The following is a 26,397-nucleotide window of genomic DNA, read 5'->3' on the forward strand; positions in this document are numbered from 1 at the left end:
CAGCTTCCAAAAAGAGGCTATGCAACACTAACCTTACACCCACCAGCAAATCCACATCACCACATCACCACATCACCCAGACCATCCATTCTATTCCAAACCATCAAATCACAAGCAGCCAAGCCCCTTACTATGGAGAGCCAAGCTCTCCGTGGCAAGGGGGTTTCTCGGCGTACAAGAGTTTATTATTAGCTATGTCCACTGTTCATAGGTATTCATAACCATTACCAATCCATCCATCTCATCTTGTGCACTATATAGATCTGTAAAAGCCAAGTCGGGTTTTAAAATAATAGAGAAGATATCATATCATATCATATCTAAAAATTTCATCCTACTTGAATAATAAAAAGCCATCAAAAGTAAATTCCCCTACCCCAACCCCTGATATAACCACGAGAGACCAACCCGAACCAAATTTCATCCCAGCATCGCTAACAAACTTCCAAACAATTCTTCAAGTTGAGTCCAGTGACTACTACAAGGAAACAGAAACTAGCATGCCATGTATCATAAACCATAAACCCTATAAAACTCCTCCCTCCACCCCTTTAAATATCCCTTTCCTTACTCTCTCATTGTTTAATTCTTTCTTGCGTCGTGTACTGTATTAATGATCTTCTCGACTACACTTGGATCAGAGAGCTAATATGAATATTAGTAACCAAATATTGGAAGAATGATGATGAATAAAACATACCGTGGAAATATCACCCAATTGATCCTCTTCACCCGCCAGAATCTTTCTCAAAATTCGACGCATAATCTTACCACTTCTAGTCTTTGGCAAATCTGGAACAACAAAGATTGCTTTTGGTGCAGCAAATGGACCAATACTCTTTCGGACTTGTAAGATAAGATCTTTCTTTAATGCATCGCTGATCTCGTTACCATCCTTCAGGGCAACGAAAGCATTGACTGCTTGTCCGGTGAGCTCATCGTTAATACCAACAACTGCGGCTTCGGCGACAGCATGGTGCTCAATCAGAGCGGCTTCGATTTCAGCAGTAGAGAGACGATGACCGCTGACATTGACAACATCATCAACACGACCTCGGATCCAGTAGTAACCTTCGTGATCACGTCCTGCTCCATCACCAGTGAACTATATCATGTTAGTAATCCGCAATAAGAAGTGAGTAGTAAATCTTACGTAGTATCCCTTGTAAACATTCAAATATGTGTCCATATATCTCTTGTGTGCACCCCAAACAGTACGAGCCATACTGGGCCATGGTTGTTTGAATGCTAATACACCCTCTACATCATTTCCGTGAATTTCTTCTCCGGAGACAGGATCGATAATCGCAGGCTCAATACCAAAAAATGGAAGAGATGCGCTACCGGGCTTTGTAGGGGTAACACCTGCGAGAGGGGCAATGACATGGGAACCAGTCTCGGTTTGCCAGTAAGTCTACACTTAAGTCAGTATTGATTTTGATAGTCAGATCAAAATGCTCTTACATCAACAACTTGAGCTTCCTCCTTTCCAACAGTCTCAAAATACCACTTCCAAACCTCGGCAGCAATTGGCTCACCAACTGATCCCAATACTCTCAAATGTTTCATTTGTGCCTTGACATGTTCATCACCGGCACGCTTCAGTAATCTAAGTGCAGTAGGCGCAACATAGAATTGTGTAACCTCGTGCTTCTCAATGACATCCCAATATCTGGAGAAATTTGGGTATGCTGGCGTTCCTTCGAATACTACTGTTGCAACACCCAAAAGAAGAGGAGCGTAAACAACATAGGTGTGACCTGTAATCCATCCGACATCACCACCACAGAAAAATTTATCCGAGTCGTGAATATCGAATACATATTTTCCGGTAGCTGCGGCACCTAGAAGATAACCGGCGGTTGAGTGCATAACACCCTTTGGTTTGCCAGTTGATCCAGAGGTGTAGAGTAAGAATAATGGATCCTCCGAATTCATTGGCTCTGGAGCAATATAAGATGGCCATTTCTCGACCTCCTCATGCCACCACCAATCACGACCCTTGGTCATTGGAACATCGGCACCGGTACGTCTGTAAACCAAGCAGTGTGTGACATCAGGACATTGTTTCAGCGCATCATCCACAATCTTCTTTGTGCCGATCAATTTTCCACCACGCTTACCCTCATCCGAGGTAATAACAACTTTCGATTGAGCATCAATAACTCTGTCTCTGAGGGAATCGGAGGAGAAACCAGCAAAGACAACAGAGTGAACTGCACCAATACGCGAACAAGCCAAGAACGCAATAACAGCTTCTGGAATCATGGGCAAGTATATCGCAACAGTATCTCCCTTCTTGACACCCATTTGTTTGAGAACATATGCTGTTCTGCAGACTTCTCGAAGGAGTTCCGCGTATGTAAGAGTACGACCATCGGTAGTCTCGTCGGCTTCGTAGATGATGGCTGGTTTGTCTGGATTCTTAATTGCATGACGATCAACACAATTGTAAGAAGCATTTAATTGACCCTCTAGGAACCAAGCATTGTCGCCGCCTGCTAACGATCCACTGTGAACGGTCTCAAAATCCTTTTGCCAGGTTAAAAGCTCACGGGCCATTCTTCCCCAGAACTTGTTGGGCTCCTTGATCGATTCATCGTAGAGTTTCTTGTATTCATCGAGTCCTATTACTATTAGTTTCCATGTTTACCGCCAAGAGAAAAGGGCAATTGTACCACTTAAGTGAGGTTTGCTTGGATGCTCTGTAGAGAATCATTAGTATTTTGCACTCATCAATTGGTATGCAACCTTTCGTAGGATGCAGAATTTAAAGCTTACTGGCAAACATCTTTTGCGGAGGATCTATAGGCGCATGACGGTCAGTAAATGTATATTTGGCACGGACATCTTGGAATCTCGACATACGGAAAGTGTCGACATCATGAGCTTCTGCTACTACTGGAGTAGATGGTTTTACTTTTCCTTCAGACATTGCTATGGTGTGGAAGTTGTTGTATCGCGAATTGATTGATATGTAAAAAGTTGAAGTGTAAAGGTCTAACGCCGCGAGCTTGGTATTTACTTAAAAGTGTTACCGCAATGCGGGGTCGTAGAAATGTGGTGTATTCTTTCCTTGTGAGCCCAATAATCGGTGACGAAATTCAATATGTTATATCGGGAACGGGTATCCTTTCAGAGGAGTGAATGGTGAGGAATGAGAAGATTGAATCAAGTGATCACAGTCTTGAGAGAAGAGGATGAAGAAGAAGAGGGTAGAAGTAGTCGAAGAAGAATGGGAATGTAAGATATTTGAACGGGAATCAGCTAGGTCTTTAGCTGTAAGTTGACTTCGGGGCAATGGACTTGTGTAGCTACAACACCCAAGGGAGTTTGTGTAATTTACCCCGGTTATTGATTTGCTGTATACTTTTCCCTTCCTCGTGATTGGCTTCTTTTGTTTTGTGTTACTGCTTAGTACGATACACATAGGCGTTATGATTTCTTGACTCCCTTTCCACCGAATCGCTAACCTACTAGGTGGAAGCGAATACACTCCGGCGGCTCCTAATACCAATTTTACCTATTGCGAACTAATTTAGATTCGACATTTCGGAATTCACTCCCCTTTGCAAGGCGTGGCTTGGTAGACTAGGGATGTGTGGGGTCAAGTGCATAAGCTTTGCGTTTTGTGGTAGGGAAAAGAATTGAAATGATTGATTGCAGATCTTGTGACAATCAGGTTGATTAGACGAGAGAATGTTCAATGTTGATGCATCTAGGGTTCTTCCAACACAATACATAGGCAATATATTTTCATTTTGGACGTTTTTCTCCTATCTAAACCTTCACAGATCTCATCATCTCTTCACTCCGGGCATCTCTTTTAGAATTTAGAACTCTTCAATTGTTCCTGGTGTCTTCGAATCTTGTCCCCACACAATCCTTCTTACTCAGGTCTGTCTCAAATCTCAAATCTCACATGTCCAATCATAATGTGTTGAAACCCAACAGAAAGGAATTTCCACTTTATCACCAGCTTAGTAAAGAGGAAAGTCCCAGACATCTCCAACTGGAAGCTCCCAAGCTTTATTGTGGAGTGAAAAGAGTGGGAATAGGTGGAACAATGTTGAGAAAGATCTTCCCTCGGTTCCTTGAGAATCTGATCTGCGATGCCGGCGTGTCGGCTTCGGCTTCGGTAGAGTAACAGAGTGGAGTGTGAGTGTGGTGGTATTCCATGAGACCTCATAACCGAACTTATCCAGAATAGACTCTAGAGTGCTGTATTTAGATTCTATAAAAATCAATTGGACAAATTGACATGTACTGATTTACAATAAGGGGCAGCTATTGCGAGAAGAGGAATGGTGCGTCATTCATTCTATGCAAATGGTCCCCTCAATGAAATTCGCTTTACCAAGGCCATATGGATCGTGAATGTGCTCGGGCAAGGGGCTAATTGGTGGTTAGTAGGTAGTTACTAGTCAACTGCGCTCAGCCTTTCGATTCGGACCCAAGGATTACAACCAATACTACCTCACTATAAGATCTTAGCCGCACTTACTATAGTATCCGTCTACTGTAGTATTGAGGCATGGCTATATCACGAGTTACCAAGTGTTTGGACCAAGAGTTTGGTACGCCGATTATCCAAATCCACCAATCTTACTAAGAAGCTGGTTCCAGAGCCAATGCTGCACTTCCCCATTGGGAACCTTGAGCATAATCCCCTACCGTGCTACATGACAGCTTCTCAATCCAGAATTAACCTGCTTTATCAAATATGGTTCTATGATAACCGGATGTGAAAATGAAATTTTCACGATTATGATAATCTATCTAATCATGCCCTGGGACAAGAATGAATGAATTATTTCGCATGCTACGCTACTATGCCGAAATCACGACGTCAATGACATATAATTTACCTATTCCACATGCCGTCATCCACGGACGGATAGTTCCACAGACAATAGAGCACCAAAATGTAACGGCAGAGAAATCTGACGTTATCCCAAGAGTTCCCAAGAACCTCCTCAAAGCTCCCAAGATATCAAAAAGTCTGTCACACATCACACGCATTTGCAGTCAACAACTCGAATAGTAACTCACTAATATACCAGGTAGGTAAGTAATCCAAACCAATAACACGCATAATAACCCAACAAACCCACCCCTCTTCCTTCCACGTTACACGACATGGGCCCCTAGTCCCTCATCCTCCTCATCTAGTCTAGCAGCACACCACGTGGAGTCGTGGACATCCGGGATATGGACTGGAATCAACCATATTATCCAAACGGTACCTGCGTATCTGTATCTTTCGGCTTTGAGCGAGATTCACTATCTGATATTTTTGGCCACTCCTTCTATCGATATCTGCCTACTCGTACATGGTTGAAGATATATTATGAATCCTTCGGCATCAGCGAGCTCTACTTTTTATTTTTCATGGGTTTGGCCGCTTGTCAGATAAGATTACCTATTCTTCTGTGAGTGACGGAGTCTAGGGTTCCTGATGGAGATTCGGAGAGCTGGTATTTGGTTTCTGTAAGGAGAGTACTCGAGTATGGTACTTGATACTTTTTTATTACAGTAGGTACGTACTAGACCGACGTTATGTTCTCAGACATAGAACTAAATCATGATTGTTATCCCCATCCCTTGAAACCAAAACATTAATAAATCCTAAGATCGAAATTCCCTATAGTATACAATCATCCCCCATCTCAAGCACCAATTCCACTACCCTCTCCATATCCCATCTTTCTTCTCGTATCGTCCGTTTCCTCCTTCTCTCCAACACCCCCTACACCCCTCGAATTCCCAACCGTTTCCCCTCCAAACCCATGCTCACTAATCGCCTCACCAAATCTAATATTCTCCGCCGTTTGCTCACCGCGCGCTTTATGTTCTGCGTTTTTCTGGAGCGTCGCTTCCGTGGGTCCTGTTGAGTCTATGTTCTTCTTGTTAGAAATGATTTGGATACAGCAGGTAGATATATATCGAGTGCAGGGTGGAAAATGGGAGGGAGAAGGAGAGGGGCCGGAAGATGAACAAGGACAAATAAAAATGAAAGCAACAGAAGAATTGATGTAAGATTACCTCCAAAAGTCCCCTGATCTTTCGCATGAGATTGTGTGAATGTATTCTGGGATTCATATCTAGGATCATTTCATCAGTATTTTCATCCTCTCGAGATTTTTACCCATCACTTCAGATATATATAAAATTGAAGGAAGGCAACTCACTGTGTATTTTCTCCTCCCCTCTCCGTATCCATCAATTTCGTATTCGTAGCTTCCGTCATTTTTGCCTGTCTCTCTGCTTGTTTATTTCTTCTTCCGTGTTTCTTTTCTTTCCTAACTTTTTCGTATCTTTCTCGTGTTAAGTCTCAAAACCAGCTTCCAAATAATCTCAATCAATTCAACAGATTGATAAATAGGAATGTATAAAAGCTGTTTACCTACCTAGCACCTAGCACCTAGTACCTATTTACTTGTTTACTGCTCACTACATACCTACCTAGCTAAATTGATGCAGATCAATAGTAATGACGTATGCGGGGATAAGGTTCTCTCCTCGACAATACGAGGTACGTACGTACCTACATTAACGCCAGGTGAGCATCATCATCATCTGCAATTTTTAGGAATTTTTGAGCGTTTCCGGTGAGCTCACTCTGAAGTTTGTTTCCGCTTACCTAGGTAGTAGGTAGGTTTTTCCCGTAAGCCTATGGCTAAGCTTCATCATTACCTCGGATATAGGAAAACCACCGGTGAGGGAGGTACCGTGGCTGAAATGTTATGCCGCAGCTCCGCGATGAGTACAGTTCTAATGATAAAAAAATTTGTGTTTCTTTTATCACTGCAATAGATAACTCGAATGCAGGGTGGGAGGTTTTCTTTGGGTATCGTGATATACAAGCAACAACTATATACATTCTTCGATTCTCTTTCTATGTCTTCGATCATCTCAACTCCACACCCAGTTTCCCTGCCAATTCCTTTTTAACCTCTTCATGCATTTCATTCGCCTCCTCATTCGTTAAAGTCCTCAATAGACTCCTATAATTAATCCTGTAACACATACTCTTCCTCCCTGTCTTCGGATGTGTAAATTCATCTACTTTCCTCACATCCTCTACTCTATCTCCTCCTATATCTCTTACTATCTCCATAATGTCATTTTCATGGAAATCGTGTGCATTGGCCGAATTACCACCTCCAGCTGAAGATGATGACCGTAACCAGAAGGAAACATCCTTATAACATGCCGGATGTTTTGAAAATGGAATAAATCTCTTCAAATTCTCCAGATTCTCAGAGACTCCTCTAAATTGGCTCAGAAACCTTTCATCCTTTGACCAGAACAATCGGATATCTGGAATTTCAAAAAGTAACATGGCAATCCTTTCCAGACCTATTCCGAAAGCCCATCCGAGTTGATCTGGTACACCTGCATTCTGCATGATATCCTGTTTAACAACACCACATCCAAGCACTTCTAACCAATCCCCTTGCCAAAATATTTCTAGCTCCCAGGATGGACTTGTGAATGGGAAATAAGCTTCTATCCATCTTACTTTCAATGGTTCATCAACGAACGTGGGATCCGCTTTTATGGCTGCTTGTCTTGCTCGCGAGAATATCTCTACCACCATTAACTCCAAACTCTTCTTGAGATGTGCCGCAATAGCTTCAGCTTCCGCCTCTGTATGTTCTCCTTGTAATGGATTCCTCTTTGCATGAAAGGTGGGATTCAAATCTTCAACTTTCACATTATGTCTAGGTAGTGCTTCGAAGTCCTTCCAAACAGCTGCTGCGATATCTCCATTTGGAACCTTCTTTCTATCCCATATTCTTGCACCTTCCATTTGGTGGAAAATAGGATAATGGCTTCGATCGATTGCATCTCTGCGATATACATCTGCGCTGATTAGGAAACCTTCGCTTTCATTACTGCGGAATACATCGGCTTGATGTGCACTTGTATGGGTTCGCAATACCGTTTCCTTATTAATATAGTATGTATCCGTCTTGCTTCTCCCAGAATGATCCAAAGGGAACCCTAGAGAATCGAAGTTTTGATGCGTAGATACTATAGGAAAGAAAGTGTTGTGGTATTTGTAGGTAGGCGATGGAAATCTTGATTCGATTATCGAACGAGTAATGGAAATCGGATGATCTTTGGTTGTGTGTAGACTTCGGGAGAGGGAATCAGTAATTGATTGTGGGACATTGTACCATTCATCTTTCTTATATCCTTTAGCAGAAATTAGGTCTGAAGGTTTAGACGGAAGGTCTATCGGAAATATGTCAGTCGTGCTTCAGTAATCGAGGGGTCGATTTGAATGTAACAAACCCGTCAGTGAAGAAATGTATCGGCATCGCCCGCAGACTCCCAAAGTTCTTGTGGCACCATTCCTCAAACCAATGAATGCTCTCAATACTTCATTGCCTTTTGAGAATGAGGACTTGTTCGCAGTGAGGAGCCGCATGATTACGATCTTCGACTCCAAGAAATTTCCTGATGGGGAAAATAGCTGTGAAATGCCAAACTTCCGGAAAATCCCTGGTTCCTGATGGCGGCCGCCTCGTCCCGATCCCGATTAATGACGAAAGACTACATTACGGAGGTACATCTACCTCCGTAAATACCTACTAGGTATGCACACGGCCATTCTTCATCCGTTCTAGATAATTTTGAGAGTCTTGGAACTATATTATTTGGACACCTTCAGATACCCCTCTTGCCCCCTATATATATCAATTGTACATACAGAAATACAAGAAACACAAAACATCTTTTCAATTATCATCATCAGTGTGAGAATCACCAGGTGCCTCAAGTACCAGGCATATTCACAAGCTAAAACCCTTTTTCTCCCTTTTACTATCTCACACTAAAAACACTAATAACATTAGCAATCAGCCCTACTTGAGTGCTTTCTGGACCTATCCACTTTTTCCACTATCTCTTCCCTGAATTACTCCGCCAATTATTTATCTTTTCTTCCATCCCACCCCTCGTTCTCAACTCCTGTGTTTACCTCTGAGAATCCGGAATGAACCTCGAGGAGAAACATTCAGAACAAGTGGAACAATGTCGAGTGGGAAACAAAGTGTGGGAAGGGTGAAGGCGGAGGTCAAAACAGACGTTGTGAAATATCCATTTTGGTTTGGGGGTAGCGCAAGTTGTTTTGCGGCTTGTGTTACTCATCCATTGGATCTTGGTATGTGAACTTCTCTTCTTGATGCAGGAAGTTGGCGCTATGTACGAATGTATACTAATTATACCGTAGTGAAGGTACAACCCCTTTCGCGTGAATGCGCAAACACCAATTCATGTCCATTGCCTAGTACTAAACAAATTACTTCGCCAGGTTCGATTACAAACTCGATCCGGCAATGCGCCAAAAACTATGGTTGGCACATTCGTGCACGTCTTCAAGCACAATGGGGTTTTCGGACTGTATTCTGGACTCAGCGCTTCTCTCCTCCGTCAAATAACATATAGCACCACCCGATTTGGTATCTACGAAAAACTCAAGACAAATTTCACATCAGGAAACAAGCCGCCCTCCTTCCCAATTCTTATCGCCATGGCCTCCACTTCTGGTTTCCTTGGCGGAATCGTGGGAAATCCTGCCGATGTACTGAATGTACGCATGCAGCACGATGCTGCTCTACCAGTCGAACAGAGAAGAAACTATAAAAATGCTGTGGATGGGTTGATAAGAATGACGAAAGAAGAAGGGTGGAAAAGTTTGTACCGCGGGGTATGGCCGAATAGTATGAGAGCTGTTTTGATGACCGCTTCTCAATTGGCTACATATGATGGCTTTAAACAACTACTTCTCGGGCATACACCAATGAAAGATGGACTCTCGACACATTTCACTGCTTCTTTCATGGCGGGATTCGTGGCTACCACAGTTTGTAGTCCGGTAGATGTTATTAAAACAAGAATTATGAGTAGCCATGAAAGTAAGGGATTGGCCAGACTTTTGACGGATGTGTATAAAGTAGAGGGTGTCGGATGGATGTTTAGGGGCTGGGTACCGAGTTTTATTCGCTTGGGTGAGTTTTAATTGCCAATCTTCTTCACGACTTAATCCAAAACATGAGAGGCATGAGGAGCATGAAAGAGGTGGGAACGCTAATGAAGAAATCATAGGACCTCAAACCATCGCAACATTTCTCTTTCTCGAACAACATAAGAAAATGTACCGATCTCTAAAGGGATTTAAAGAACCCGAAGCTACAGTCGTCTAAGCGAATTCCTCGAAATTTCTCTTTCCCACAGAGAGCCACACACCTACCTAGTCTGAATTTGTTCGTGGATTTCCCATCTATGCAGTGAAAAACAGTTGCTATTTTCAACTCCTAGATCTGATATGGGTAATCTGGTATGGATGTACCACCGAAGCCACCTACTTTTGAAAGTTTGGCTTAGGTCAAATCAAGCCAGACGACCACTATAACGAAATCCCTAAATTGACGCACTTGTATACCCTCTGCAAAACCTATATACCCTACGAACCTACATATCTTCTCCTTACCCGGCACATATAACAACCTAGGCAAAAAGTCATGGAAAAAATCTTCGGCGTTGGTGGATAATTATGCGTTACGCATAAACTACTTTATAGATTGGATTGGATAGATGAGATACATGGTTCCTCATAGATTAGATACTACGATAGATCCTAGATTCGATAGATACATAATGGATGATGTTGGGAGTTCCTCTCTTGTTCTGCTCCGATTAATTAGTTCTACCGATTTATGGAAGCTGCAGATTTGCATTTGTGAGTATGTGGAATAAATATATTAAAAAGGAAAGTGATTGAAACTCTAGAATTGTCTCAAAAATATCGAGAGTAAAATATCGTGTAGACATGGATTTTAGAGGATGTTAAAGAAACAGCTTCAATAACAATAATATCTTCTAGCTTCATGGTCCAGTTCCTTACACCATGAAGATGGCGCTCAAGGGATATAAAGGTGTGAATCCAAGGCAACCACAACAGCAGTCAGACCAGCATCTGGAGAGAGCCGATTACTCAAATGAGACTGTATCTTTGTTTTTATGCCCTCAACCAGGGCTAAACATTTACACCTGCAATCAATCTTGTCATATCCTTTGCTTACTACCTAATCTCATGCTGTGCACCAACGCCCTGAATCGAATATCAAATTCTTGGAAAAAGTAAATTTATGTACACCTCTGCCCTATTCCGTCTTATCCTATCCTATTCTGTCGTATCCTCACGCCGAAGGAGGAATACCATGTCTGAATTTGAGGTCAAATCTTCGCCAGATATCATCGACTCCGGCTCCAGCTTGTTCCGCCTTGGTTTTTGATGTATCCGATCCCGTGGATCCTGTTAAATCAAAGATAAATCATCAGCCCATATTCGCGTACATACACTTTATTTTTCCTGAACTATATGGAGTCCATTTCATCCCCTGTATTCATAGCTTCCAGAGATGTGAGGAGAGAGTATCTCCAAACTGGATAAATTAACTAGCAGTAGCAGCACCACTTCTCGAACTCGAGCCCGGATCTTTTTCAATCATCCCAGCATCAGCTAACTCACGCTTTTTGGCGAGCTTTTTCAGCTGAGCTAGGCGGCGTTCAGCAGCATCTTTTTCTTGAGCTGGAGTGGGTGGTTGTCCGGATAGAAGTTGGATGAAATGGAGACGAGTTTGGGGGATAGACTGTGAGCAGTTAATAAATTGAAGAGGGGGGAGAAGGAAGACGTACGTCATTTCTAGCCTGTGCATGCATCATTAATAATTCTGGGCTATCGAGTACGGCTACTGCTTCTCTCCGTATGATGACGTTGGTATAGGATTCATTTCCGAATCTGGGGTTCGGTCAGATGTATTAGCTTGGGACATATCTCCTCACCTCCTCATTCATATCTTGTTTATTGCCCATTCTATCCTCTAACCAGCAAGATGCCCTTTGCTTCAACACTAACCCGACACAGAACCACCAAGAATGTCTCTGTTCAAGAAAACGAAGATAAAAAAGAAACATACACATCATAACTCCTTCCCGACAATTCATCATCCGACGGTGATTCTTCGTAATCAATATCGTCAGGATCCTTATTCCTTGCTTGCTGATCTTGCTTTAGACGGGCAAAGCTTGAGGTTTTAGAACTAGAAGCAGAAGCAGAAGCCCAAGTGGATTTTTTATTGCTGTTGGGTCTGGAGGAGGGTGTGGGTCGAGAAGGAGTATTATTGGCAGAGTTTGAATTCATGATGGTAGTCGCGCGTAAATTGGTGATTGATGGTATGGATCACAATTAATGACGTGGATATGAATGTGAACGTGGTGGCAGAATATTTATTGATGATGCAGAATGTTCTTTATGAAGTATATACTAGTAACTTTGAAATTATAAGGTTAAGACTTGATCTGATGTTGGGGAGGAGCAGGTGGGATGATATTGACAGGGTCTACGCTAAACTATGGTAGGTAAGGCGCCGCAATCACTAAGCTTCTTCTATCACATTAGCGCTTTACTGTCGACCGTAATCAGACGACATCTCATTGTGCAACAGTGATGTTCACTATCTTTTTGACGACCAGGGTTGGAAAGTTATAATTTTGATTTGATTCGGGGAGATGTGCACTGCTTTCGAAGATATAAAGATTGTATGAACTGAATCTTAGTGTATCTTTCGGGCTTCAGGGTTCGAGAAATATGTCAGATGCAGGAGTACTTGTTACTGAATTGAAACTTCTGCCCTGGCCTGCACGGGTCTTGTGTATGGTTTTTACATGTTTTCTGTTTGAACTGCTCCGTTTGAGCAATTGCTTCTTTCCGTTTGTTCTACTTTCTACTGTCGGCAAGGAAGTGGTTGGGAAAGGCACAAAACACATGCCATGATAAAAGTACTCGATGTTTCATGGCATTCTTTTCTTACTAGGCTTGTTGCTTCCAGTCTCACATGTGAGTCTTAGCAGTAGTTATCATACCCAACTCCTAAGCGATTGCAGCCAGAGCACCAAGTGGATATTCTTACATTAGGACATAGTCCCACGAACTGCGTATGGCTGGTCTTAACTGTCAGATCTAGTGCTAGATGATGATGGGACATGTCTTGTAGCAAATTGCCGGTCTATTACCCGACTCAACATTGCCTTATTCAACATGTTTCTCTCCAGTGTTCTCGACCTCACCAGTACATAATGGTTACTGAAGTGAGTGAACTTCAACCACTTGGATGAATAGTATCCGTTGGAATTATGTCCGCAACTTGTAAAGAGTGCCAGAATTTGGATATACACTGATCAAGGCAAAGTTTGGCCTATCGATTCTCACGCACATTTTAAAATCTATTTCTTCTTGTACTTTACTTTCTGGCAGAAGAAAATTATTCATTGAAATCTCATGTACCATATCAATATCAAAGCTAAGCCTTGTCCTTGTTCTTCATTCCACATGGGCTTCCATAGCGGGATGAGGTATATAGAGTACTTCACTAGCTGTGAATCTGTTTTTAAACATAGGTGAATATTCAAAAATTGCTAATGAGCATTAGGATAGCTTTATTTGACAATTCGTAAAACACCACGGAATATGTAAAAAGGTCTGTAACTTTCTGCCTTTCTGTGTGTCATCAAACTTTGTGTATAGCAATCTATTTTACTAGATGCTTCTCTCTTCAGCCTTGCCAGAAAGTCTTTGGTGTTTTTATTTTGATCCCAACGATGAACCACTTTGTCCAGCTTGTCAACAGATATTCACCTTCAGTTCACAAATTATGATTAGGAGTCTGTGTATGAATAATTGCCAATCAGATATCAGGTCATGGATTTCGAAGCGAGATTTTGATAATATATCCAAAATAAGTTTCAACTCTCCAATAAAATATATTTTTCTTCTCTCCACAACCATAAAACTGTTGAAAAGATGGATTATTTACCCAAAGATATCAGACATAATGCGGTTGACCTAGAGTGTAAGTTCCTCACAAATCTTTATTATATCTATTGTTTTGATGAAAGTATTAATACTGTTCAGTAAAAGCAGTCCTTTGGGACAACTCAGTAACTCAGACCAATGGAAGCCCAGAAAGTTTGCAGGTTTGTGAGTGTAATCTGTCGATAGAAATATGCCTTATAAAAGTTCCTAACTTTGTCCAATCGAGCAGCAAACAATTCGGAAGACCAAAGTCTCGGCGTACTAATACTCAATTTGGCTAATGGTGTGTTGTACCTTTTGTCACCTTGTTTGACCTTGAGCCGATTTTGTTTTCCTTCTAACAACAAGAAGGATTATCTGATATTCGAACCAAAGTTGAAGAAGAGCACAAAGGTTTGTTTTACCTCTGATTAGGTCAAATATTATTGTAATTAACCTATTGTCAGAATTTTTTGAATTAGTCGCGCAAGGACGGATCTTCAAAATGCAACCAACTCAAGAATTTGCATACAATATGATGCGTGGTAAGGGTCTTGGTGCACAGCCTGTATTTCCACCACCACGGGCTTCCACTCAAGATGAGGAGGATTACAGACCGATTGAGCATCTTGAGGAGTAAGTCATCCACCCAATTATTTGTTGCTAATCCTAACCTTCATTCACTAGTAATCTACAATCTGGCGTCAAGTATTATAAAGTCACTCCGAAATCCGATTTTATAAACGATGCAGCTGCTCAAGAGCTTGTGGAAGGAGTCTATCAATTGGGTATTGAGGAGCGTCCGAGATGTGAAATTGTTTTTGATCAAAAAGGTGACGAAGGAGAAACGAACAACCACTACAAGGGAAAACAGGTCTGGGGAAATTTTGGTTACCTCTTTGTTAATGGAACCTGGGTAGATCCTGATAGTGAGAAGGATTTGGCGCATGCATTCAAAGGCTATCCGGTGCTCTCACTAGACGAACTCGAAGGTGCTAGGGCCAAGGATTCTCGAATCATGAGTCCAGCTCAAATGGAGGAATTTTATGACTTCTTTAATGAATATGTCTCCGATGATGAAGGAGATCCTCGAAACAATCGTTTGTCGCTAAAGGAGTTTCAAAATATGGTGCATGGTACAGCCAGCGAAGGTAAAGGTGATACTTGGGCTAAAGCAGTCGTCGCTCCACAAGTAAGAGTTTTAATTGCCTTCAGATTTCAGGTAGCTAATATTTCTTGAACTAGGAGAAATATACAGAGAGACCTAGAGAGCCACGAAATCCTAAAATACAAACTGACATGTTGCCACCACAAATAGATAAAGATACTGGCAGCTATTACTCGGGGTATGGAGGTGATAATTCTGACACGGCCAGCATTCTGCTTTCCGCAGCAGGTTAGTATCTTTTCATGCCTGTGTGATTATTTCTAGCATCTAACATCATCTTTGTAGGCGTTGATATTCTTCAAAGACCTGAACACTTCAATCGCATGGACCCTCGAACTGATATGAACATACTTGCTGAGGCATACGGTAGTCCCAATGCTTTTAAAGATGACAGTGGTTGGTCTGATACAACGATCCTTCCTGTTTTCAATACGGTGAGTTTGAATCTAATTCATCCTACCATTTTACTCTTGTGGAACTGATAATCAAATAGAAAGCAGCTGCTAAAGCTATCACTTGGGATTTACCTGATCTTACTGATGAAGAACGCGAGGCGGGCTTAGCATATATTACGTCGAGAGGAGAGGCACATTTTCAACATAGCCAAGTTATGGCAAAAAACAGAGATGAGCTTAAATCAGACAAGATGATTGCTTTCAGTGGGTTGGCAGGTTGTATGAAGGAGCTTTTCTTCATCAAGCAGTGGTTGAACAATAATTCCTGCAAAGCCAACGATGAAACTCGCAGATTGGTTGATTCTATTTCTTTGGAGGCACCATTCAGACGCACTGAACGCACCATGATCAGCAAGAATGATCCTGCTCCAGTCGCTACTACTGATCCATACCTCGGACTCAGCGATCAAGCCCGAATCTATATGCGTTTGATAAATGACATCTACCAGGATACCAACAATCTTACTCTACATCTTCAGAATCAGGCTATGGTCTGGGGTGCTACCAAAGCTGAGATCGAGGTAAAGATTGGTGAATACTTTGGCTTGCGGGAGAGAATTATGGCAGTTTCTGGTATGACTAATGATTTTATTCAAAGTCTCATCCCTATCGGTGCTCCTCGAACTCCTCGAATCAACTTCTAGGCTTCCCTTGGCTCAATTATAACTTCATTATCCATTGTGCTTTCTTACTAAAAGTCAATTTCGCTATCTTGGATGGAGTTTTGCATTCGAATTTCGATTTTTACGTGCATAACCTCGTCTCTATTCTAAGCAACGGCTCTTCAAGGGACCAAAACGTTCGGACTTCTAGCATTTCTCTGTTGTCTTTACTTTTCGCAGAACGACGTACACGCTTATATTATTAAGGATCGACGGAGTTACACTGCTTTATATCTTTGGCGACAAATGGACTCTACTATTGCTACTAGTGTATCTCGTCGATCTACAACATGGCGCATGCATTTCTTCGTTTATCCTAGAGCTACATGTTCGTTGCATCACGGATTAAATTGCATTTGTATCTGCATCGCTCTCGCTTTTCTCACAATCATGATACCCGGTATATTTCATGGAATTGCGGATGGATGGATGGATAAATTGAGCAGCTCTCTTACAGATTCAAGATGTTTTCCCACTTTTTTTTTTATTAAAAAAAGAAAAATTTCCCTTTCCTCTCCTTTTGTTTTCCTTTTCTTTCCTTATGATCTTCAAGTACAAATTTCTCACTTCTTATTTCTTGTTTTTCAATTCCCTATAATATCTCATGTCTTGTTTCTTTCTTGGATAGGAATGATATCCATTCCGTGTAAGTAGAGTGATACTTGCAGTATTTAATATTTGACAATGAATGCCTAATGAATAATGAATACTGGATTTTATAGAAATTCGATAATATAACCATCATATGAAGTGATGACAGAACCCGATGATGAGGAGGATGAGGGTGGATGGTATGCAGTACTGAATGATCATTTAATATAATACAACAACGCATTTGAGTAATTCAGTATATGGATTCACGAAAGAGGAAGTAGAAAAAGACGATCTAAGGAAGATTCGACATTAAACACCGGAACCGTGAAACGTTGCATGCATGGTTTCATTAGGTATATTCATTCTTTTCCTATATGTGAAAAAGAAGATAAAATCGTGAGTGACATATACAAGATGATGCAGAGAAATCCTGCAAAAACCAGGCCAGCCCTTACATATTTTACCTCAACACCTGTCATATCTTTATAGAGAGGAGTGAGCTGATTTTTTCGTCATACAGCTTACAGTCATTAAACATTCCAACGCCGTTATTTTGTGTCCTACTTGAGTCCGGATGCTCAAGTATACATGACCGTAGTCCCATTTCTAATTATACACTTTGTACATCATAATTCCTCCATTTTATTTTCCGTCCGTTGATCTCCGGTATGTACGGATTATTTGGTATTTCGCTCCCCGCGCGGAAGCATGCTAAGTTTGCGTTCCGTAGAATGTATAGTTTGATTTAAAGTGTTCAAGGGTTCTTGACAACTCCAACCTTAGCAGCTCTCAAAATTCTTCCATTGAGCTTGAATCCCTTTTGTTGGGTGTGGAAAACTGTTCCGTCCTCTTTCCCTGGCATAGGAGTCATGAAGGTAGCCTCATGTTCATTTGGGTTAAATTTCTCGCTCTCAACTGAAGGATCGAATCTCTCTAAACCGTGCTTCTTCAATGTTGACATAAGAATATCCTCGGTCATCTTCAAGCCCTCGTGTAAAGTAATTAAGTCTTGTTGATGCTCATTACGCTTTTCCGCAGGAACGGAGAGCTTCTCTGCAGGAACAGTGGTAAGGGCTCGATCTAAGTTATCGACACTGTCGACGAGATCTTTGGCGAATTTTTGAATGGCAAAGTCCTTAGCAGCTTGCATATCTCGTTTTGTTCGCTCTTGGAGGTTGCGGAAATCAGCGATTGAGCGAAGGAGCTTGTCCTGTAATGTGAGGTTAGCCAAATGATCTCGAGTATATGTAAAAGTCTTTGCCAGCAGCTGAGATTTTCGCGAGCTTATGTCCCAGAAGTATCGTTGCCCAGGTATTCAGTGGAAGAAATGTGAAGTAGTAGTGTAGAAGCAGAATGATGATGGAGGGAGACACAAACCTTTAAATCAAGAATCTCCTTATCTTTCGCCTCTAGGGCCTTCTTCGTTGGGTCCTCTACCTCTGCTTCCTTCTTCTCTGCTTCGGGCTCATCTTTCTTGGCCTCTGGCTCTGTAGCATAAAATCTTCTTCCTTGGAATTGCCTCGACACAACTTGCGCTGCCAGCGGAGTATTATTGTGGAATTGCGACCGCAATGGCTGTCTTGCAGCTGGGTTGCGAATAGTAGAGCTTAGAGCTCGAGATGATTGACGTAGTAATATTCTTGAGTTCATGATTTCGTTGTTGCGAGGTCTGGTATGAAGGCAAATTGATCAAGTTAGGGCCGAATTTTTTGAGTTATGGGTGACTTCGGGATGGAAATTTTTAGTATGATTTAAGGCGGTCAAGAGTGGCAGTAAGGTCATTTTCTCTGACGACATACTTCTTTGAGTTTCCAGACCTCACTTCATAAGTCAGCCAGCAATGTTCAGATCCATCTCCTTGAGGACATGAAAACAAAATTGGAACCTCATGAGAAGATGAAGAATGATTGAATATAGTCGGTGCATATGTACAACAATATGCTGGGTTGGGAGTGCTGGGTGGTAACAATCGTGGTAATAATCGATGTGCGATCTTAAACGCCAGCTCTGCTCCATCTAACGACTGCAATGTATGTTTATAAAGTCATAACTCTATAGGGGTGCCTTGAATGTTCCTGTTGTCAATGTGAGGCATGGAGTTCTTGAATATTAGCACTTCACCGAAACATTTTCTGTAGAAACCATGCTAGTCTTCTCCATACAACCAAAGTCCTACTTCTTACCTACCTTTATATAACATTTGCATTCAGACCCTTTCTTGAACACATTCTCTTGATTTCATTTGCCTACAATCTATTTGCAAGACAATTTTGTACTTGAAGTCTTCCTCTTCCTCTTCCTATAATCACGTGCCAAGCTACTCCCCTACGGATGTGTCAGGATAAGGAGTTGTCAAAACAGGAAAATCAGATGTATATTCAATCATTTGAATAGATTAAATAAGTAGGTATCTGAATAAGAATTTTAGTATTGACAGTATAACCCTTAGGTTGGTGGAGAACAACCACATCAAGCACATACTGTAAGTGATTGCTTTGCCCCAATCACACCCAACCAAGCAACATATATGAACTCTCTTTCAATCAGGATATATTCCTAGGAACATGAATACTCCTGCCTTTATCACAGCTCTTCATGAAATCGGTCATATCCTTCTTAATCAACCTTCTATTCACTCTCTCGGTTAATCAAACCTCAATTCAATACTTTTAGATTGACCAATTTCAACTGCAAAGGGAAATCTTTCAATCCAAATCAACTTCACTTCTCTTGGGAGTTTTTATCATCAAGGAATTTCTATTCTTTGAATACCAAAATTTACTATTTCCTGTAAAAAGAATTCTGCAATAAGTGTAAAGATGGAATCACAAGAAAATATACCACCATGTATGTTATTTGATTTGAAATAAACCCATCACCTTTCCACGTGGAGCAACAAGATCGAAGAGGTTCGAATGTTCATCAATAGGGTCAAATTAATTTTGAGACAAAGACAGACCCTCGAGCATCCTACTGTCCCACGTGGAGTCTTTCGAATTCCACTGACCTTTTTCTTTCTAGATGGAAGTCAGACTTGTACTCCCACTCCAGCAAATATAACCTCTTCCTGTTCTCCAAAGGAGGCTCCTGTTGTTAAATTGACTGTAAGTATTACTTCATTCACCTCACTATCTTGCTCAACCTATTGGTATATCATTCTTCCATTCTTCCAGATCTCAAATTTTATATTTCCAATCTGAACACTTCCAAGCTTATCTGGGTCCATCTTCACTCCTTCGCACTCTGTTGCAGTGGCAATTTGCTCAATCATCACTACTCTATTTCTTCTCACTGTCCTGTTGCTAACTTCTTTTCAAGCGTCAATCATCCACTCGAACAAAGATTACACTCCCTCCATCTATGACTAGACAGGAGTTCAAAGCATTTTCTCAGCAAGTTGACAATAGTTCCCTTGAGGAAGCAAAAAATCATCTCCATAACTTAGTACCTCTATTGCCTGAGTAAGTCACACCTCTCTGCATTTCAACCTCTTTATCTGTTTCAATCTCTATTTTATTACGCGCGAGCTATCCAAGTGGTAATACATTTATCCTCCTTTTTTTTTAGATTATCCGCTTGACTGCGGATTACTAAATGTTTGAGCTATTTATTGACACAAGGTTTGGTGTTTTGGCTGAGTATACTGCTCTTTTATACATCTCATGGTTATTCTAGGTGATGATTTTGGCTCAATGATTGTACTTTATGTGCTGTTTATCACACATGGTTCTTCTCATAGCTACCTCTACTTGCTATTTTCTCCAATACATTATCATTTATCGAGCATAGCTGACCCGCACGATCAGTCCTGTGGAAATCAACAACCGTAAATTGGTAGAGCAAGAAGAAAACAAGATCATTCAAGAAGAAAACAAAAATATCAGACGCGACACTGTTATTTTCTTAAAGCGTCGCACTTCTGAGCGCAAGATCAATCTCGTCACGCCAACATTGACAATCACAACGGAAAGCTTTAAAAACTCATCAACTGTTTCTCCAGCTCCATCTCGAACACAACCTGATTCTGCTACGCCGGTAGAAACGACACATCCAATTTTGGGTTCGACTTCTACCATCAATGCGGCCGCTAATTTCGATACCCTTCATTCTAATGGAAAGCAAGCCAACAAATCCCATGATGATCCAACTACAGTAGAACCTGAGCCTGCAGGTGTCGGCGATTCTGCGATGACGTTCAGTGGACAGCAAAGTGCAACTCTCCGAAGCCACGTTGATGAGCGTGTTACTAGCAACGTTCTGCCATCTTCTAACGGACCAGCTACGCCAGCATCTCCTCGCATTTACAGCATGGCTCAAACCCATAGATCTTCAGGAGTACATAGCGCGCCACCCTCGTCAACCGGCTGGATAAGCAATCCATATGCTTCAAACAGTGGAAGCCCACCTGCTTCCGCTATACGATCAATGGGGGTCTACTCTTGGCAAAGCCAGGACGCTGGTTTGCCTACTCCACCTGTGGTTCCATCCCAAAATCAACCAATAACTCGTTTGTACCCCCTTCACTTCATCCCCGTCTTCACATATCCAACTGCATTATCTCGCTTCCTATTCTTCCCTCTACATATATAAAATGCTTACACTAACACGATCACTCAGTGGAATGGTTATACAGCGCCCCTATTCACTCACCTTTTACATCTCCAGCTGGTAGCCGCCAAACCACACCCGATCTTGTCTATAGCAGTGATGGCTCCGAGCTCGAATTTGGCAAGAGAAAAGCTAATGGTCCCGCAGATAACGAGCTTGGGCACAAGAAAGTCAAGTCTGAAGTTCCCAGTGCCGAGGATACTGATGGTACTGTTATTTCGTCTCCACAACAATAAGATACTAGAAGGACATCAATGGCAAAGATAGACATGATTAATCGGACCATTCATACCGCGTCAACTGATTACATATAAATGCCTCATCAATCATTTTTGATTACTTCACGACTTACGACCTTTTTCGCAACTACAGCACATGTTTCGGCAATATACCCCAGCGTTACGTACATTCGAATCCCCATACTTCTCGCATCTACACTTCCATTATATCATCTCAGCGTCTACCCAACCATCACAATTCCAACACAACAAAGCAGGAGTAATAACCAGCATCTGCTTCAGGTTTCGAATGTGTCGATGGAGTGGGATTGGAACTATCTCTTCCTATTGACAATCTACTTTGGTTTGTTTATTCGAATCGTGCAAATTGCAGGTGCTGGATACAATCAGGGTGGATATTCTTTTACTCTTCTACTCTTTATGCAGTCTTTAGTTTTTCATGGAGGGGGATTCTTTTTTTTCTATCTTTTACTTTTCTTGCATTGTACATCCAACATCCTACATAATTGTACTTCCGCATGATAGATAGACAAGATCAGAACAAATCAAATAGACAAGATAAAATACACAAGAAAAAAACCTACCAAGGTATGCTAGGTTACAGCTATCTTCCAATCTTAATTAATTACTTCCTTGAATTTATAAGTATTATTCAATTCTCAAAACTTCGTAAATACCTACCTGTTGAAAGACCACATTCTAAGATCATTCATAAAATAATGTCTGCAGCAGAATTTTTCAAAAATTTCACAAATCACAAATCACAAGCCAATAAACCTACAGAACTGATAGAAAAATTCATAATTAATCCTTCTATCTGCTGAAATAAGACCTACTAGTGCATACAAAAAGCAACTTTTTAAAAAGTAGCTCCGCTCAACCCCATGAACTCAGTACAGACGAAAGCCCAAACTACGCCCTCGGTGACCCATGAGGATAATTGCAAATAGAATCTCTCTTTTTTCCGCTGTATCATATTCATACCACATGAGCATCAATCATGACCAGTGAAAACGGAAGCCCTTTCCGATATGTGTGACTGCTCTATGTGCCGAATGTGAAAATAGAACCTCAGAATTCATCATGTTTGCTTACATCTAGATATCGACCATGATTATTTACTGAGGCGATAACCCGTTCAACTGACAATCTTGTATGTATGTGCTTGCTGTGTGAACGTAAAAACGCCAACCTTTCCCCCGATGTATCAAAACCCTCCCCCAACCCAAACTGAACGAAAATGTATTTGATTGTGCCTGAAATCTTAACGCTATAACGGTGAAGTATATGTAGTAGGTTTAGTGTGAAAATGTTGTTTCATGGTTTTTTATTCCACGGAATAGAATCTCCAATGGCCAACATGCTGCTGTTTGGGATATCCAACGTCGTAGCATTTGATCTCTAGATGCATTCTCCAGTCTCAAGTTGACACAAGAGATGCTCAATTTCTGGCCACTCCGAATGAAAATCAAACTTCCCCATGGGAGTTCTCTGCATATCGGCATGAAATTCGAATTCAAGGTTGTATTGATGCTGGAATTCATAAAATACTGTTGTGCGATCTTCAGTATGGGGAAAACAATCAAATGAATCATCATCAGAAAGTAAATCCTTGATAAGTCTAAACAAGAATTCCTTGATAGCACGTACGTACTCGTGATTTATTTTGAAACAAGCCTGAAGGCATCGATCGACAGCTTGCAACATCTGGTCGTTAGGACGGAATTTGATGGTGCATATAACTGTGCTGTCCGGGTTGGTGCGATTTCCATTACTAGTCAAGGCAGACTTGAAGATAAAATAACTACCAGTCTTTTTTGTAGCTTCACATATATCTTGTCCTTCAAGGGTATGTAGAAGGTTATTTCGCCGAGCCCATGCTGCAAGAAGTTGTGGAAATGCTCCGCTGCGACAGTACATCGCGAAAACCTTTTGGCGATAGGTGTAAGCTGACCTCTTAAATGTAGCCGCAATTGAAGGAGGAGTATTGAGAGTGCCATAGTAGTGTATTTGATACGCAGTAGGGTAATCAACAGTAGTTGTCTCGGAATTACCCACGCACTCCTGGCAAACTTCAGCATGGGCAAGGCTTCCCGCTAGGAGACATGCAACCGAGCAATACATGACACCACTATTGGGCCCGCAGCCATTACAAAGGACCATAGGACAGTCTGCAGTTGCATAATACCCCCTAGCACAATAAGTGCAATCGAATGGGATCTGAACTAAATTTGGTTCCACATGTCTATAAGGACCTACATGGAGAATGCTACTGGTCGATAGTTTTTGCCGACTCCAACCGTTAGAGAATTCGAAAAGACTATTTTCCAAGAGATCAAAACTACCCACACTTGCCTTCTGAGTGAGTCTCTGATTTCCTGCAAAATTAGATACCGCGAAATCCAGATTCGGAGAATTCAAACCCATGAAAGAAGGATGGAAGCCACGAGGCTGAGGACCATGAATAGTCATGGTTGAACTGATAATTGAACTGGGTTTACTGAAAGAAGTTAAGGTGGCTTCCTTAGATGGCCGAGATTCTTCAATACCAGTACCAAACTCTAAAGGGCATGAATCTGAAACTTGAAGGGCATTGTTAACAATGGTATCCAGTGAGACAACGTCAGAAACCGGTGTGGTAGTGTCTGCAGATATATAGGAAACAGTTTTATCTCTGGATATACTGTCAACTGAAATGGTGTTGTCAACGACAGAATCCAAAGACGTACTTTCAGCAACAGATAAACGACGAGCTGCAATAGCATTACCAACCGTTAATGCCTCAGACTTCATACTAGCAACAAACATCTTATCAACAGGCATCTTATCAAGAGATATTCCAGTAACAGACCTGCGCCTCTCAATGAACGAAACAGAACCGGATTCTAGTGGCTTTAGTTTATCATCCCTGGTTGTAGTGGAAACAGCGAACATTGTTGGGCTAGCAGAAGAGCTTCGATATTGTCTTCGTCGGCTAGGAGCATCAAGGAAATCCCCGAGATAGATTGGTGCGTCATACTTCAAAGTCATTCCACGCTGAGGTGTAGACTTTTCAGCAGGGCTTGTTGCAATATCTTCGGCTTCGTATCTGGTATTTATTATGCTAGGCAAATCAACATCCTTGGCACTTTCATTGATAACCTTCGTTACTCTGATTTCATCGGCTAAATGACGACTGGCATCAACATTTTCGGGAGAATTGGTACCAGTAGCGTTAGGAGTGTCCTCAGCATTAACTTCTATAGATAGGAAAGCATGTTTTGTCGGAGGTATGGGTGCCGATACCATCACTGCATCCTGAACCACCGGCTTTGTTAGATTATGATCAACGTTAGCTCCTACATCAGGTGAAAGCTCCGCCTTTGATACAGCGTGTTGTCCAGCTACGACTGTAGGCTCTAGCTTTGCCCAAGCGTCGAAGCCCGTTTTTAGTTCAACCCGTCGTTCCATCATTTTTGTATGTTCTACCTTAGTCGTAGCAAACTTTTGTTGTGTAGTATTTTTCAGAGAAGAGATTGCTGGGAAATGTTCGAGGCTCTTGATCTCCAACTTTTCGCCAAGTTCTGTGGTAGTAGCAATTTGGCCTAATGCTTTAGTGGGCATTCCTCCCTTTCTTTTTTCAATGTTCTGGTTTAGTCGAGCCTTGATAGCAATGGAAGTATTCTGCTTATCTGGCTTAGGAGAATGAACTGACCGAGACTGACGGGCAGCTCGTGGTATCTTCTTAATAGGCCTGGGTTTCACGACTTCCCAGCTGGTGTTATCGTCAACCACTGAATTTGTAGAGTCGTCCAAATGGTAATTTAAGTGATCATGTGCAATAGAATGAGAAGGCTTTTCCGTCATCTTAGCAGTTGGATGCGTAGTTTCTGATGCTGTAGACTCGAGGTCTTCTTCTTGCCTAGCAACCTTCTTTGCGTTGCTTTTTCCCTTCGTCTTCTTCTTCCTCTTCTTCTTATTCGAAGCTGTCTCATTGCTTGGTACCAAATCTTCTGGAATCGACAGCGGTGAAATTGAACGAGGTTTATTATCAAGGGTGATTGTTTCAGGGACGACGGTCTCATCGGTAGGCTCACAAAGTCTTTCAATAGAAGTAATGCCTTCAAGGAAGGTAGATTCCTGGACAGGCTCATCTAGGGTTGGAACCGTACGAATGTGTGTGATTGACCAGGTTTGTGACCCCATTATCGAATCTAGTCCGTGAATGTTGATATTGTGAAAAAAATCATCTAAAGCGCTCCTCTCCGCAGCTTTTCCTGCTTGCTCTTTATTCTTTTCCAAGGTATTGAGTTTATCGATGTATTCATGGTATTTTGCGGAACGTCGAACATCTGTACCACGAACTCTGGCAATTGTGAAGCTCGACTTTCCGAGTTGTTTTTCCTTCTCTACACGAACTAGCGCGTCTTCTATCTCGTTTATTTTTATGACTTCCACCAAGAACAAATTGAGAATTGCTTTCGTTTTGATATCATCAAGCTTATCTGACTCCTTGGGTTCTCCATACAGGTTGTGGTTGAGATTTTGTCCGTCTGTACGTGTGATGTGGAAGGAACTCGATGTGGAGCCTTTTCCATCTGCTAGTGTATCTGGCTCCGTAATATGGGCGTAATATGCCGCATCTTTGAACCTCCCTACCGGAGTAAAAGTCATCTGCTAGAGCCCGGAACTCGTATGAATTTGGCTTGATTCCGCTCTGGGTAAAAATAGTTTCTGATCGTTGTTAATACGTATACATTTAAAAATGGGTTCAGACCTCACCCATTTCAAGAATTTCTCAAGCCACTCTATCCTCTGATTTTCC

General features: G+C 41.7%; 10 protein-coding genes across 10 annotated transcripts; 3 read left to right on the forward strand and 7 right to left on the reverse strand.

The window, feature by feature from the left end:
* Positions 1 to 582: 582 nt before the first annotated feature.
* On the reverse strand, positions 583 to 2,935 carry SS1G_05351 (acetate--CoA ligase; the record flags this gene model as incomplete). Its single annotated transcript, XM_001593873.1, has 7 exons — positions 583 to 645; positions 701 to 1,105; positions 1,154 to 1,414; positions 1,465 to 2,627; positions 2,679 to 2,705; positions 2,782 to 2,805; positions 2,869 to 2,935. The coding sequence occupies 7 exons, from the start codon at positions 2,933 to 2,935 to the stop codon at positions 583 to 585; spliced, it is 2,010 nt and encodes a 669-aa protein (XP_001593923.1).
* Positions 2,936 to 3,980: 1,045 nt separating this feature from the next.
* On the reverse strand, positions 3,981 to 4,536 carry SS1G_05352 (predicted protein; the record flags this gene model as incomplete). Its single annotated transcript, XM_001593874.1, has 3 exons — positions 3,981 to 4,213; positions 4,358 to 4,395; positions 4,505 to 4,536. 3 exons carry the CDS (start codon positions 4,534 to 4,536, stop codon positions 3,981 to 3,983), a joined length of 303 nt encoding a protein of 100 aa, XP_001593924.1.
* A 1,133-nt stretch (positions 4,537 to 5,669) lies between these two features.
* Positions 5,670 to 6,250, reverse strand: SS1G_05353 (predicted protein; the record flags this gene model as incomplete). The annotated part of the gene is made up of 3 exons (XM_001593875.1): positions 5,670 to 5,887; positions 6,046 to 6,104; positions 6,192 to 6,250. The coding sequence occupies 3 exons, from the start codon at positions 6,248 to 6,250 to the stop codon at positions 5,670 to 5,672; spliced, it is 336 nt and encodes a 111-aa protein (XP_001593925.1).
* A 660-nt stretch (positions 6,251 to 6,910) lies between these two features.
* Positions 6,911 to 8,440, reverse strand: SS1G_05354 (phenylalanine-tRNA synthetase; the record flags this gene model as incomplete). Its single annotated transcript, XM_001593876.1, has 2 exons — positions 6,911 to 8,244; positions 8,305 to 8,440. 2 exons carry the CDS (start codon positions 8,438 to 8,440, stop codon positions 6,911 to 6,913), a joined length of 1,470 nt encoding a protein of 489 aa, XP_001593926.1.
* Positions 8,441 to 9,045: 605 nt separating this feature from the next.
* Positions 9,046 to 10,217, forward strand: SS1G_05355 (hypothetical protein; the record flags this gene model as incomplete). The annotated part of the gene is made up of 3 exons (XM_001593877.1): positions 9,046 to 9,175; positions 9,303 to 10,022; positions 10,120 to 10,217. The coding sequence occupies 3 exons, from the start codon at positions 9,046 to 9,048 to the stop codon at positions 10,215 to 10,217; spliced, it is 948 nt and encodes a 315-aa protein (XP_001593927.1).
* A 996-nt stretch (positions 10,218 to 11,213) lies between these two features.
* On the reverse strand, positions 11,214 to 12,217 carry SS1G_05356 (predicted protein; the record flags this gene model as incomplete). Its single annotated transcript, XM_001593878.1, has 4 exons — positions 11,214 to 11,329; positions 11,474 to 11,666; positions 11,713 to 11,815; positions 11,994 to 12,217. 4 exons carry the CDS (start codon positions 12,215 to 12,217, stop codon positions 11,214 to 11,216), a joined length of 636 nt encoding a protein of 211 aa, XP_001593928.1.
* Positions 12,218 to 13,876: 1,659 nt separating this feature from the next.
* On the forward strand, positions 13,877 to 16,134 carry SS1G_05357 (predicted protein; the record flags this gene model as incomplete). Its single annotated transcript, XM_001593879.1, has 7 exons — positions 13,877 to 13,925; positions 13,988 to 14,053; positions 14,350 to 14,503; positions 14,555 to 15,059; positions 15,113 to 15,263; positions 15,321 to 15,469; positions 15,529 to 16,134. The coding sequence occupies 7 exons, from the start codon at positions 13,877 to 13,879 to the stop codon at positions 16,132 to 16,134; spliced, it is 1,680 nt and encodes a 559-aa protein (XP_001593929.1).
* A 1,366-nt stretch (positions 16,135 to 17,500) lies between these two features.
* Positions 17,501 to 18,396, reverse strand: SS1G_05358 (hypothetical protein; the record flags this gene model as incomplete). Its single annotated transcript, XM_001593880.1, has 2 exons — positions 17,501 to 17,956; positions 18,124 to 18,396. The coding sequence occupies 2 exons, from the start codon at positions 18,394 to 18,396 to the stop codon at positions 17,501 to 17,503; spliced, it is 729 nt and encodes a 242-aa protein (XP_001593930.1).
* Positions 18,397 to 19,565: 1,169 nt separating this feature from the next.
* On the forward strand, positions 19,566 to 21,590 carry SS1G_05359 (predicted protein; the record flags this gene model as incomplete). The annotated part of the gene is made up of 5 exons (XM_001593881.1): positions 19,566 to 19,593; positions 19,768 to 19,850; positions 20,065 to 20,207; positions 20,553 to 21,253; positions 21,364 to 21,590. The coding sequence occupies 5 exons, from the start codon at positions 19,566 to 19,568 to the stop codon at positions 21,588 to 21,590; spliced, it is 1,182 nt and encodes a 393-aa protein (XP_001593931.1).
* Positions 21,591 to 22,994: 1,404 nt separating this feature from the next.
* SS1G_05360 (predicted protein) lies at positions 22,995 to 26,246 on the reverse strand (the record flags this gene model as incomplete). The annotated part of the gene is made up of 1 exon (XM_001593882.1): positions 22,995 to 26,246. One exon carries the CDS (start codon positions 26,244 to 26,246, stop codon positions 22,995 to 22,997), a length of 3,252 nt encoding a protein of 1,083 aa, XP_001593932.1.
* Between the last annotated feature and the right edge of the window lie 151 nt (positions 26,247 to 26,397).

Source organism: Sclerotinia sclerotiorum, genomic scaffold, assembly GCF_000146945.2.
Source record: "Sclerotinia sclerotiorum 1980 UF-70 scaffold_6 genomic scaffold, whole genome shotgun sequence".
Taxonomy (NCBI): Eukaryota; Fungi; Ascomycota; class Leotiomycetes; order Helotiales; family Sclerotiniaceae; genus Sclerotinia; species Sclerotinia sclerotiorum.